The sequence below is a fragment of the Cervus elaphus genome, chromosome 14 (assembly GCF_910594005.1).
Source record: "Cervus elaphus chromosome 14, mCerEla1.1, whole genome shotgun sequence".
Lineage (NCBI taxonomy): Eukaryota > Metazoa > Chordata > Mammalia > Artiodactyla > Cervidae > Cervus > Cervus elaphus.
The window spans coordinates 24,852,070-24,866,033 of NC_057828.1; the positions used below are offsets into that span (position 1 = coordinate 24,852,070).

Below are 13,964 nucleotides of genomic sequence, written 5' to 3' on the forward strand. Positions count from 1 at the left end.
TTCATTTGCTATTATTTTCTCCCAATCTGACGGCTGTCTTTTCACCTTACTTATAGTTTCCTTTGTAGTGCAAAAGCTTTTAAGTTTCATTAGATCCCATTTGTTTAGTTTTGCTTTTATTTCCAATATTCTGGGAGGTGGGTCATAGAGGATCTTGCTGTGATACACCACGACCAAGTGGGCTTTATCCCAGGAATGCAAGGATTCTTCAATATCCGCAAATCAATCAATGTAATACACCACATTAACAAATTGAAAGATAAAAACCATATGATTATCTCAATAGATGCAGAGAAAGCCTTTGACAAAATTCACTTCTCTTCTTTTCACAGCTATTTGTAAGGCCTCCTCAGACAACCATTTTGCCTTTTTGCATTTCTTTTTCTTGGGGATGGTCTTGATCCCTGTCTCCTGTACAATGTCACAAACCTCCATTCATAGTTCATCAGGCACTCTGTCTATCAGATCTAGTCCCTTAAGTGTATTTCTCACTTCCACTGTATAATCATAAGGGATTTGATATAGGTTATACCCGAATGGTCTAGTGGGTTTCCCCACTTCCTTCAATTTAAGTCTGAATTTGGCAATAAGGAGTTCATGATCTGAGCCACAGTCAGCTTCCAGTCTTGTTTTTGCTGACTGTATAGAGCTTCTCCATCTTTGGCTGCAAAGAATATAATCAATCTGATTTCGGTGTTGACCATCTGGTGATGCCCACGTGTAGTCTTCTCTTGCATTGTTGGAACAGGGTGTTTGCTATGACCAGTGTGTTCTCTTGTCAAAACTCTGTTAGCCTTTGCCCTGCTTCATTCTGTACTCCAAGGCCTTATTTGCCTGTTATTCCAGGTATTTCTTGACTTCCTACTTTTGTATTCCAGTCCCCTATAATTGTAGTAGGTTCTAACTATTAAGTGGGTGGCACTGAAATGCATTTTTTTCTCATCACCCTGTTTTATATTCCAAGCCATAGAGAGGAACCATAAGTTCTTTAAGAATATAGACTTGCCAATTATCTTTGTTTTAGTGCTCAGAATATAGCTTGTAACCTACCAGTGCTATTGACATTTTGTGTTCCCTGGTGGCTCAGCCGTAAAGAATCTGCCTGTAGTCCAGGAGATGTTGGTTCGATCCCTGGGTTGGGAAGATCCCCTGAAGAAGGAAATGGCAACCCACCCAAGTATTTTTGCCTGGAAAATCTCAAGGACAGTGAAGCCTGGCAGGCTACACTCGTGGGGTCACAAGAGTCAGACAAAATGTAGCGACTAAACCACCACCACCTAACTTGGCTAAACTTTGGGAGAGTAGATTTTATATATATGAAGAGATTGAAGTGTGTGTGTGTATATATATATATGTACATACATATATACATTTAAAAGACTGACTTCATTTTGAGAAGTGAATACCAGAGAGTTTTAAACTAATGAGATTTTGTATCACTTAGTATGAGACTTTTTATCACTTAGTATGAGATTTTTTTTCCTCTACTTGAGTTCAAATGACGGCCATCACAATACAACTTCACTGGACTAGGCACAAAAAAACCAAAAGGCTTAAGTGAGCTTAAGTCAATCAACAGCAAAACAGTCAAGCCTGACAAAAACCCTCCTAGGGATAAAATAAAGCATTTTTTTCAAACAATATAGGAGGTAGTCAAGACAGCTGAGCAGAGCAGCCTGGACTGTAGCCATGTGGCATGTGGTGACATCTTTTGAGGACTGGATTTAGTCAACCACAGGTTAAGAAAGAAAATAATTATAAACAATGACAGCCTTGGAGAACAACAGCCATAGTCACAAATTAAAGTTCTCTCTTCAAAGGACTTCATTTTAAGGTTCAGATCCCCAAATTATTGGCATGATTAGCATAACCCTTGAATATAAAGGAAAATCTTTTCTAATTTGTGACATGGACCTCGATAGAAAAGGGGAAAAAAATATGTTTCTTTACAGTATTTGTCTTTTTCTTTCTTTCTTTCTTCTTTAGATCATGTGAATCTTTGAAATGAAATCCCTAGAGGCTTCTTGAATTGATCCTATTGAAAATGCCTTGGAGATCAGTGGGACGCAGTAAGAAACGGCTGCCATTAGGTACAAAGAGTCTGGCTGAAGTTTTAATACCACACTTCCTCATTTTCTTCTTTTCCTTACTCAGAAATGAACAAGCCCCTGAATGATGTGATGAGGGAAACCTGGTGCTTTGCACAGTGCACAGCTTCTAAGAAAAACTGCATGTACCTTGTGTTTATGACCAGGGCCATGGGTCGAAATGAAAAATCATGACCTGTGTGAACTGAAATAATCAAGACATTTCATTTGCAGCATGTTATTATGTTTTCTGGAAGTTTGTTTTAAGACAAGGAATATATTTATTGATAGTTCAATCTTTTCTCTGGTCTAAGGAATGGCTTAAAGACAATGATGAGATTTGAGTCTGTGTGTGTGTTGAAGGAAACACAGAATTTACTTTCTCTAGCCCCATTCTACCAAGTTTTCCCTGAATAAGCAACAAATTGGTGGTAGCTATTACCCCAAGTGGTTTCCAGATGTTAACCATGTGATGGAGCAGAAATGTTCTCTGACTAGAGAGGTAAGTGATGGGAATTGTTAGTATATGTGATGATTTTCATAACCATGAAGCACACTTTTTTGTCTATCAACTCCACCTGCATGATATAAAAAACCTACATAAATGGGATACTTTTCATGGAGAAGAGGAAGATTTAAATCTATATAGCATATGTGAATCTTTCTTTTTTTAAAACAGGAAATAAACTAACAATGAAAGCTGGTTATTCCTTATTTTTTAAACTTTTTTAGATTTAAAATTTTATGTTTGTGCTCTATAGAAAGGGATATACATTCTTACAGCCTATGTTATGACAAGCCTTTTTGATGTCTTACATGGTCTAGTTAAAATTTGCTGCTAAATTGTTTTCAGCTAACGTTGAACACTGATGTGCTTTATATTTTTTTGTTAAGAAAAACAAATAATTCACACTTTTGCAAGTGGACGGTATGTACTTTTTCTGGCTTTCGTGAAATTATATTATTATTAGAAGCAAGTGCCAGCTAACTTAATGGGTGGCATTTCTCACAGAGAAGGAAGACATGAATCAATATTTTTATTAGAGTCAACCCACTTGTGTTCATAAACAAAATATTATTAATGTTTTTCCATTTAGACTTCCATGCTAGTAAGAAGAATATACAAATTGTTAGAAGAAAGAAATAAACTACCCGGATAAACAGCGTTTCAAAGACCATCACTGTTGCAAAGTGAAGCAAGAAGTTGTGCTTTTTGCCAGTGAAAGTTCCAAAAGCTAGTGTTCAGTGTTTTTAAAAATGGAAATTATTAAGTAGATTGCTTATTTCTCTCTTGTGCTTTTCCTAATGACTCAGCTGTAGTGAATGATATTTGTGAACGTCCTTTGTCTATTACACATTCTATAATAATTGCGTAAATATAAACTAATGGGGAGAATGGGAGAAAAACTTAAACAACAGTTCTATCTCCACATGTGCGGGTGTGTGTGCACATGCCCACACACACACACACACACACACACAAATACACAACTTCAGCCTGCCTTCAAGTAAGAGAATCATTGCATAGGTTTTAGCACAGTGGCAACATTAAATGGAAGCTCTTTATTTTTTGACTTAAAAATTACAGCCGTTTATTAAGTCAGAAGTCTAGGCACAGCATGGCTCAGCTGGCTCTTTGCTCTATGATTCAAAAATCAAGTTTTTCTCAAGGTTCTGAGGATAAACCTGCTGTGAAGCTCATTCAGGCTGTGGGGCAGAGTTCAGTTCCCTGTGGTTGTAGGACTGAGTTTCCCATTTTCTTGTCAGCTACTTTCACATTCTGGAGGCTGCCTGCATTCTTTGGCTTATAGTCCGCTGCCTCCAGCTTGAAAGCCAGCAATGGGGAGTCAAGTCATTCTCAAGGTTTGCATCACCCTTTCTGCATCGTCCCTCCACTAGGTCTTTTGCCTTCCTCGTCTGCTTTCGAAGTCTCCTGTGATCACACAGCAACTAGGCTAGACAAGATCTTTATTTTTACTGGTATTTTAGGGCCATTGGGGGGGGAGTGGGAAGCGGGAGACAGGAAAGTAAATAGTCAAATGTGCAAATGCGGGGTTTGTGGTGGCCTGTGTACACCAGAGGAGCAGGTAGGTGGGGCATCTGGGCTCCATAAAGATTGGACAAAGGAAGAGAAGATAGATTTGAGATTTGAAGAATGAATGAGCAAGCGAAGGAGGGGAGAGATATCCCTGGCTGAGAGATCAGAAGGGAAAAGGGGAAAGGGGCCCAGAGGGGGCACAGCACGTCGGGAGAACTCTTGCCGTTCAACACGATGAAAAGAGTAGAACAGCCTGGTTGTCTCCGAGAATATACAGGAAAATAAATACAGGGTGTTCCTGAACAGTGTTTTGAAAACTGCTTTTGTAAAAGCAAACTTTATATTAGATATAAAAGCACTTTTGAAAGAAAGAACTGTGAGGAATCTTTTACTATTGAGGCACTGGGAATAGAAAGATGGAAAAAATCCAGTGTGTCTTCCAAAAGGTCAAAGAAATAGACACTCATCGGAATACAAATTATACCATATTTAATTTGTCTGATATATATAGACTTGGAGGTGTATATCACGCACTCCTAAAATGAAGCATTCCCGTAAAAATGACCTCGTTTCCTTGTTCTTCCATGCTCAGATATGCAAGTATCATCTTCCAGAAAAGAGTTTTCTAAATAGGGTAACTTGATCTCAAGAGTTTACAGGATAGTCCTTTAGACTGCAGAAAGAAGATATTAAAACTTGTTTATATCTTACTTTTATCCCAAGCTTTCAGATTTCTACTTTTATTTACGTTGCATGTGCATATAATGAATTACTAAATAAGACATTATATAACATAAATAAATACAAGAGATATGCTAAAATCCTTTTAGTGACAGAGTATATAATGAAAAAATTCTGGAGACAATCTCTATAGAAGTTAATCATGTTTCTCCTACCAACTAAGCTGGATGATATGATAGCTAGCACCAGGAGGACAGTGCTAAGGTTTAGCTGAGAATTTAAGTAGAGGCTTCTCATAAGCCCTGCTTGCTGTCAACATTAATTGTTGACAACAGTAGTCTCGTATTATCAACATTACGATATTGTCAACATTAATCTCATAATTAAACACCGAAGAGCATGGAGCGCCGGAGGTCGACCCTTTTCTAGGGAGTCGTTTGGTGGATTCAGAAAACCCCCAAAGTGCACTGGGGTGTGTGTGTCCCTTTCACTTGAGGTGGCCCATAACCTTAAGCTGAATCACAATCTCTCTTAAAGGAGACCATGACCATCCCCTCTCCAATATGAGCATCAATTCAACAGCCTTGTCACAGGACAACATCCTACCTGCTCCAATCATATATGCCACATTTTAAGCAACCATCCTTCCTGGATTATGGCTCATTCTTTTCCTTGTCCTTACAACCTAGTTCTTCTTTTCACTCAGGTTCATATCCTAGGTTTACTTTATTCCCACTGCACAATTTCTTGACAAGGTATTTTGTGATTTTCAAAAAGTCCTGCTTTCCAAGTGAAGCTGGAAACCAGTCTTAATGTTGTCATCCTGGCTTTGGCCTTGTCTGGTTGTCCACATTTCTGGCTCTTCCCGGCTACTGCCAACATCGACCAACGTCAGGTATATTTGTATTGGGTTGTAGAGTTTCACCCTTCTTTTACACTTTTTCTTCAAAATATAACTCAATTAAAAGTATAATTTAACTCCAACAAGTAATATTCAGGATTCCATTCTAGGCATCTCAGGAAGATGAGTAAAATAGGTCTTGCAAGTAAAATAGGTCTTGCACCTAAGGAAATTACAGTTTAGTAGGTAACAGGGCTGACAGGAAAAGTATTTAAATTTAGGTTTTGTACCTCAAAGCAAAGGCACTTTCTACCACACAACACTGACAATTCAGTCTAAATTAGTTTGAAATTGTCTGTGGGTTTGTAGATCTTCAACACTGTTTAATAAAAATTTATCTTTTCACATGTATTCTTATATTCTCTTAAGCCCTGTGAAGGCAAATGAAACAAAATGCATACAAATTAAACTATGTAATGTTTCATGTACTATGTAATGCCAAACTATGTAATGCCAAATTAACTTTCGGAATAACCACTGCCTTAAACTCCTGTTTTGTCCCTTGCATGTATTTACCTAAATAATGACAATAGCACATAACAAAAATTTACCATCTTAACCATTTTTAAGTGTACAGTTCAGAGGCGCTAAGTATAGTCACATTGCTGTGAAATAAATCTCCAGAGCCTTCTCATCTTCTAAATGTGAAACTCTATACACAATAAGGGTTCCCAGGTGGCGCTAGTGGTAAAGAACCTGCCTGCCAATGCAGGAGGCATAAGAACTGCAGGTTCCATCCCTGGGTTGGGAAGATCCCCTGGAGAAGGAAATGGCACCCCACTCCAGTAATCTTGCCTGGAGAATTCCATGGTCAGAGAAGCCTGGCGGGCTACCGTCCATGGGGTCACAAAGAGCTGGACACGACTGAGGCCACTTAGCACAACACAGCACATACACATTAAACAGCAACGCTTCTTTTCTTACTTGCCCTGGCCCCTGGGAACCAGCATTCTAATCTCTGTTTCTATGAATCTGACCACTCTATGTGAAATCACAGAGTATGTGTCCCCTTGTAACTGGCTTATTTCACTCACCGTAATGTCCCCAAGGTTCTCTCATGTTGTAGCATGTAACAGGATTTCTTTCCTTTTTAAGGCTGAATAATATTCCATTGTATTATATACGTTACTTTGTCTTCACCCATCTCTAGATAGACATTTGGGCTACTTCCACCTCTTGACCATTTTGAATAGTACTACTATAAACAGAGGAGTACAAATATCTCTTCAAGACCCTGCTTTCAGTTATTTTTAATATATTTACTTGTATCCATTTTTAACCTATACAAAGAAAATTTTTCCCTTAAAGGCTTACATTTTGCCAGAATTTTGTTAAAAAATATTCTCTGAAAATATAATTAGACAAAGGAATGGTATTTGCCTTTACAATATGAATTGAAGAGGATTTTACAGTTTCAGTATATTCTAATAAAATATAGATATGACAATAGAAAATCCATTGTCATACCTTTACATAAATATTTTCCATTGATCAATGATAGGGATGGATAGATAACTAGAAAGTAGTTCACTTCAGAATAAATTGCAGTTACTTTATAAATTGCAAAGATGGATTCGTATGATCTGATTGTTTTTTTAAAAGATCTTTTAAACTCTCTTTTTCCTGGTTTTTAGAAACCATCAGGAAGAAACTAGAGACTAAAGGTACTAAAATCAGCCACCCAAGGAAGAAGGAAAATTATATTTGCTGATATTTCTGATACTACTAAACAAAAGTTTGTGCAGTATAATAGTTTTGAGCCATAATATTAAAGTCATAATTAAATATATTTATAAAAGTGGCATGTGTCATAAATTTAAATTCTTTCATGATCGTAGAATCACAGAACTTGAGAGCTTACCAAGCCCTACTCCTTGATTTCACAGTTGGAAAAACTGGTCCAAAGAGACTAAATGGCCTGTATAATGTTACACAGCTTGTTACTCCTAAAGTTGGAATATCACTTCAATACTCTGCTCATTGCATGCTATTATGATTACATTTATATTTCATCTGTTCTTAAATGGATGTGGCAGGACATAAACGTTCAGACTGTATTAATAGGGAAATTGCTCTTTTCACTTTCCTTTTTTTTCAAAAAATATACATGTAAGGCAAGCATCATCTTCCCCGCAGCCCTTGGGACAGTCTGAAGATTGAGCCTTCCGTGCCCTCAAGGGAGTGGGATCTGGTTAGGCATTGCTAATAACTCTTGCTCTGACACTGAAGAGCCATCAAGATCTGTCATGCAAGAGTAAAGAATGGATGGGAGAGTCCACAGACATTACGAAGATCAATAGAGGGATACCCAAGAGGATTATAAGGACTTAGAGAAAGCTGACTAGGAAGTGTTTCCAGAAAGTAGCTTAGGAATATGGGAACTCATCACGGAAAGTGCTCAAAAGGGAGATGATCCCTTTCCTAAAGAAGGGTCATATGATGATGCAGAGAACATTGTTCCAGTGTCCAGTCACATATACTGACACCCAGCCTGTGTTTGAGGCAGAAACTTCCACTGTCCTCACCCAAGGCCTGTACACTGCTTTGATGTGAATCACTCTGACTGTTAATAATACAGCAGGAGTGATAAGTGCCCATGTTCCAGGACTGTATTCAGTCCGCATTTGAGTAAGTCGTGTATCATCCCCACCATGCTGCCTCAGCCTAGCACACAACGCCCCAGGTGACCGCCTGGTCTGCAAAGACCCCATGTATGTATGCCATGTATATCTAGTAGGAATAGTGGGCTAAAGGAGGAGGACTCTTCACATCTTTATCCAGAAGCACTGAACTGAAAAAAATGTAAGGTCCCTAGAATTGAGAAAATGACCATACTAAAGTTTATAATCTCATACAGCCATTCATTTCTAAAAAGTTCAGTTTTATTGTTTAATAAGAATTCAGGACCTTTAAGTGTTTTCTAGTTTTTCTTTCATAAAATGTAAGGAGAAAGTATAAAGGAATTTACTTTGCTAACTTGCAAAATTTACAAAGTTACCTAATGCTGAGACATTCTGTCCACTATGTATCATTTATAAATGTGTGTGTGTGTGTCTGTATTTTTCTCTGTCCATTGAACTAATGCAACAGATAAAAACCAACCAATGGAGAGGGTAAGATTTGATGCTCTAGAATGACAAAAGAAAATATAAAAACTGTCCTGTCTTCATGACTAAAGTGATTCCATTTAACTGTGATCATTTGAAAGTACCAAATATACCACTCTAAATGGCTAATCTTTCAAGCTTTTTTAAAAAACTAATAAACGTGTCCTTAAGGATTTCTAAATATATAGCAGCAAACTAAATACCAACACTACCATTTATATCTTTAGATCCAAATGGGGCTTAAAACACTGCAAAAAGGGAGGGCTGGTTATTGGTTTTTTGTTTTTGCTTTTATTTACCTGTTGTTCTGAGTTTAAACAATGAAGTTACCAAAAGGGAGTGCATCAGTAAAAGGCATATAGATTAGCTGAAAGGAAGTGAGTAACAACAACAACAACAACAAAAAGAAGAGATACACAAAGAGTAAAAGAGTGTATGAGCAAAAATCTTCCAAGGATAACTCTTCCCCCAAGTTCAAAAGGGCAAAAGATCCACCATAAAAAGAAGCAAACAACCATCCTGAAACTTAATTACATTTCAAAGTAATGGATGAAAAGACCATGAAAGCTACAAAACAAAGTTACATGAAAGGAACAAAACATTTTTTTCAATAGTTGCCTACCAGATGGCATTTCTAAATACAGTAATCTAAAACCTTCTGTTTGTTCTATAAATAAAGATGAAAGGAATAGCAACAATAGCTAAGCATTGAAATCACTGGAAACAAAGGGGTATTTCGATTAGGTTTGGAAAAATCTGGCTTATTCCAATAATGATCCTAAATCTGGGAAGGCTCAAATTTTAGCTGAAACTCAGAATCCCAGCATTCAGGTACCTGCTTAAACTAATGTCCCTTCAAGGTGAACTGGTGCTTATTCAAGGTATAGGAGCAAATCAGGAATTAAAACCAGGAGACTTGGGGATATCTGAAGAAACACAGGAAATCCTAATCGATAGGACTCTGAAGAGCTACAGTTTAAATCCCATAAGCAGTTGTTTTTTTTTTTCCCTAAAATAAAATAGTTGGAACATACACTAATTTTTGTGAACTCATGTATAAAATGTATGTAACAGTTAAGGTCCTGGACTTTGGAGTCAGATAGAACCAATATATGAATCCAGGCTCTACAAATGACTAGCAACATGACCTTGAGCCAAGTTCTTCAGCCCTTTGAGCCTCACTGGCCAAACCAGAGAGTAACAGTATACAGCTTCGTTACCGATCAGGTTTTATGGCCACCTTAATCAATAGGAATTGATAAGAGGCTGGACAAAAAATTCAGACAAGGCTTTATTGGAGTCCCTGCTGCAGCAGAGGGGAGGAAGAACAAGCAACAGGTTTCCCTGCTCCCCTGCTCATGGAGGCTGGGTGGTGAGGGTTGGGGGAGGTTGGGGGGGAGGGTGGTGGTAATGAACTAGCTCTTTATATATGGAGAGGGTAGGGGTGTGCCCAGATGTTGGGCTGGAAGAGTGGCTTAACTGGTTTGCCTACTCCTTTGATGGTGCTATGTGCAGGAAGCATGTGCAGTCCCCTGCTTTAGCTCCTTCATAAGTGGCAGTTGGTCTTTCTGTATCTTGTTCTCCATAATTTTCCCCAACTGCACATGCACACAGTTATTTTTAGCCCCTTATAGTTTCTTTGTATTAATATTTTGCTGCTGGAGGAGACATCTATCCAGGTGCAAGCACTGCAGCAAAGGGTCCCAGGGCCCAGGTTCCAGCTTGTCTCAGTTTCACAGGAATTTACTTATGACAGTGCTTCACACTTAGTAAGTCCCAATGAATTTCAGGAGTTTATCACTTTATTAGCAACAATAATCACCATAATTATGCTTCTGATTTTTCTTGTCATTTCAAACGCAGGGGATAGGGCACAGCAAAATTTTTCAGGCAGTAAATGGAGTTCTAAGAGTAGTCAAAGCCTTACCTGGCATATATCCAGTGGTCTCTCCTATAGCACCACCCTCTTCTCACCTGGCTCTTGAGAGTTATTCAGAATTCAAGTGGGGAGAGCAGTTCTAGAGAAAGAAGCAGTTTGTGAGAATTGGCTATCAGAGCTCTGTCCATCCCAGCCTATCCTCCTTAATTACTTTGTTCTCAGTATTCTCTGCTGAAGGTCTAGAGACTTGAGAAATGACTCAGCTTTTTTTGATCTGCTTAACTAATGGCATTTAGGGCCATTCCCGTGGACAGCATTGGTATAACACTGTGATAGCATAGAGTTTATCTTGGCATCTGATCCATGAAGATAAGCAGTTTAGTCAATTGGGAGTAACAAAATTACCTTCAGCAAATAAAAGTGGCAACTGCTTAAATATGGTGCAGTCTACAATGAATGGAAGGCTAGTGTTTAAGGGCACTTAAAAGTTCTGCAGATTCTTGTTGAATTTTACAGGAGGCAGGAGCCACCTGCCAGGGCTGCATGCAAGCCTGCTCAATCATGTTTGACTGTGTGCGTCCTGGACCATAGCCCGCCAGGATCCTCTGTCCATGGGATATCCCAGGCAAGAATACTGGAATGGGTTGCCATTTCCTACTTTAGGGGATCTTCCCACCCAAGGGATTGAACTCACGTCTCTTGAGTCTCCTGCATTGCAGGCAGATTCCTTATCCCTGGCACCTCCTGGGAATCCCCTTCTGGGGCTGAAGCCATCAGTATTAAAAGATCTCTACTGTTAGGGCTTGATATAGAAAACTTTTAAGCTATTTTTTTTTTTTTTGTATTTTAAAAACTGTGATAAAATCTACACAGCAAAATATTTACCATTTATAAGTGATAAGTTTCAGTGGCATGAAATACAATACATTCACCATGTAGTATAACCACCACCACTATTTCTAGAAAATTTTCATCATTCCAAACAAAAACTCTGTACCCACTGAACAATATCTTCTCATTCCCTGCTCCTCTGAACCTTTGGTAACCACTACTCTGTCTTGATGAATCTGCCTATTTCAGATACTCACATAGGGCTTCCCAAGTGGCCCAGTGGTAAATCATAACACCTATATGTCTCCAAATGAAAAAGCAATCTTGAGTTTTAGGACTGCAGTTGAAAATCCTACAGCAAATAAGTAGATCCATTAACCTTACCAAAGGGGTCACCTGTATGACACCAGACCTAGCAAATCCAAACCCTCAGTACAGCCTAACCGGCCTCAGACTTCGCCCCGAGGCCGGGCTGCGCAACCCCGCTGCGCAAGCGCGTCTCCTGGCGCGCCCCGTGCGCGCCTACGTGCGCGGGCCCGCAGGACGGCGTAGGGGCGGGGCCCGCGCAGCTGGTCCAGGCCGCAGTCATGGCCGCCACGTCGGGCTCAGCACGCCTGCAGCGCTGCATGGTTTCGCCGGCTGGGAGGCACAGCGCCTCGCTGATCTTCCTGCATGGCTCAGGTGGATTACAGTTTTCCATCCAGGTTACTGCAGCATGGGAAACGCCCTCCTCTCCGGTTCCCCCAGTGTTGCCCTCGTGGAGGCACGGGTGACCTTGCCTCCTTGCTAACCCTCGCGGATGTGGACACGGGAGCTGGTAACCTGTCCACAGCCGTATCCCCTTGTCTTCTTTTTTCTTGTCTTGAGGCCACTGCCCCGCGGTCCTCGCTTCTGGCCTTTGTGCCCCGTCACTTGGTCAGCCCTCTGTTCACATTCTCCATTGCAGCCCTTGGCCGCACACATCCTTCCCTGCCACCCCCCGCCCCATCCGTTCCCCCAAGTTTAAACAGAGCAAGTTAGATACGTTTTCTCCTAGAGACAGATACATTATGTAGTACTTTTAAGAGTCAGTTACTAGTGATTTGAGTTTTAGCCGCAGTGGATTATTACTTCTTTCTGTGAGGCACTGTGCCAGGGCTAAAGTGCCCCCCCCCCCCATTTTTCCTTCCCCTTCTTTCTCCTCTTTGCCCCTCTTGTCATTCAGCCCCCAAAATAAAGCGGAGCCCCAGAGGCAGGTTCTTCCATTGCCTGCCTTTCATAAAGGTACTCAATTCTGTATAGTGTTTCTTACACTCACCTGTAGTTACTCCTGTCTTCCCCACTTCCCTTCTTTCTCTTTCTCAAGAGATTCAAACTCTTGTTTGAATTTTTGCATCCCTAGTGCGACCTGGGGTAAATTCTTGGGAAATGTTTTTTTAAAGAAATGAAAATAGCCTGTGTCCTTAGGGGGCCCACCGAAAGGTAAAAGCAGTTCGTTTAGTTTTACTCAGCAGTGGAGAGCCCACGATGGCGTGATTTACTGCCAAATGAATTTTAAGAGGGGGGAGAAAATGGTTAGGCGTTATCAACGCTTTTGGAAGATGAAGAGCTTGTTAGGTTTGACAGAGGAAGTGGTCTTTGAGCCAAGACTTGTGTAAGCTTAAAGAGGACAGTGATTGGATGGTGGAGGGGATTGCAAAGGTACAGGGTGGAAACCTGGAAATACTCTTATTTTAAAAATGAGTCTTGGTAGATTGAATAGTTTGTCCGAGGTTACTTGGCTATTGCAATCAGTGGTGGTAGAATTGGAATTTGAACCCAGATCTCTGACTCCAAAATCAGTGCTCTGGAGAGGTGAAGTGAAAAAATTGTGATCTAGTGTTTATCATTTTGGAAATAGAGAAAAAAGGGCCAAAGATATTTAAAGGGAAATACTTGGCTGATGAAATATACTTAGAAGATGAGAGACCTAAGATGACAGCAATGCTTATAACTCAGAGACTAATACTAATACTATTTGGGGCTGCAAACAGCAGCTAGAAATAAACACCCAGAAATTCCCCAGTGCTAGTTCTTTTAATAAATAAATTATTCCACAATATCTTTAGGAAACACTCTGAGACTTTTCTTTCTTTTTGCCTGGACCCCTGTGCTTAAAGTTACTATCCTTACTCCTTTCAGTTTCAAATTACTGACATTTTAAAATTTGTGACTGTGTGTGTCTGAAACCCAGACTTGTACCTGCATTTTTTTTTTCCCCTTTGTACTTTAAACAAAGACTTTATCCACAGAATCCTACCACTTATGCAAGTATAATGCAATTCCTATGTATTTTGTGCTCCAACTTACTGGGAATATGATTTTACACTAGACAATGATATATGTGGTTGTGTTATAGTATATGCTTGACTTCTGATTGATACAAATGTGGCAAACCAGTTTTAACAACTTCTATACTCTT

At 39.6% G+C, this 13,964-nt stretch overlaps 1 protein-coding gene and 1 long non-coding RNA gene across 5 annotated transcripts in view; one reads left to right on the forward strand and one right to left on the reverse strand.

The window, feature by feature from the left end:
• LOC122707756 overlaps positions 1–12,023 on the reverse strand; it is a 248,160-nt gene extending 236,137 nt beyond the window's left edge. For 3 of the 4 annotated variants that reach the window (XR_006344905.1, XR_006344904.1, XR_006344902.1), the window contains exons 1-2: positions 11,782–12,006; positions 10,742–10,832 (exon numbers count right to left, since the gene is read on the reverse strand). This is a non-coding gene — a long non-coding RNA (uncharacterized LOC122707756). Of the gene's footprint in view, positions 1–10,741; positions 10,833–11,781 lie in introns of all 4 variants that reach the window. The other variant, XR_006344903.1, reaches the window with a different exon arrangement.
• Positions 12,024–12,052: 29 nt separating this feature from the next.
• The window catches only part of LYPLAL1 (lysophospholipase like 1), a 34,389-nt gene continuing 32,477 nt past the window's right edge, over positions 12,053–13,964 (forward strand). Inside the window, exon 1 of the mRNA XM_043923588.1 lies at positions 12,053–12,205. Within this exon, the coding sequence (XP_043779523.1) occupies positions 12,112–12,205 (94 nt within the window). The 5' untranslated portion in view covers positions 12,053–12,111. The remainder of the gene's footprint in view (positions 12,206–13,964) is intronic.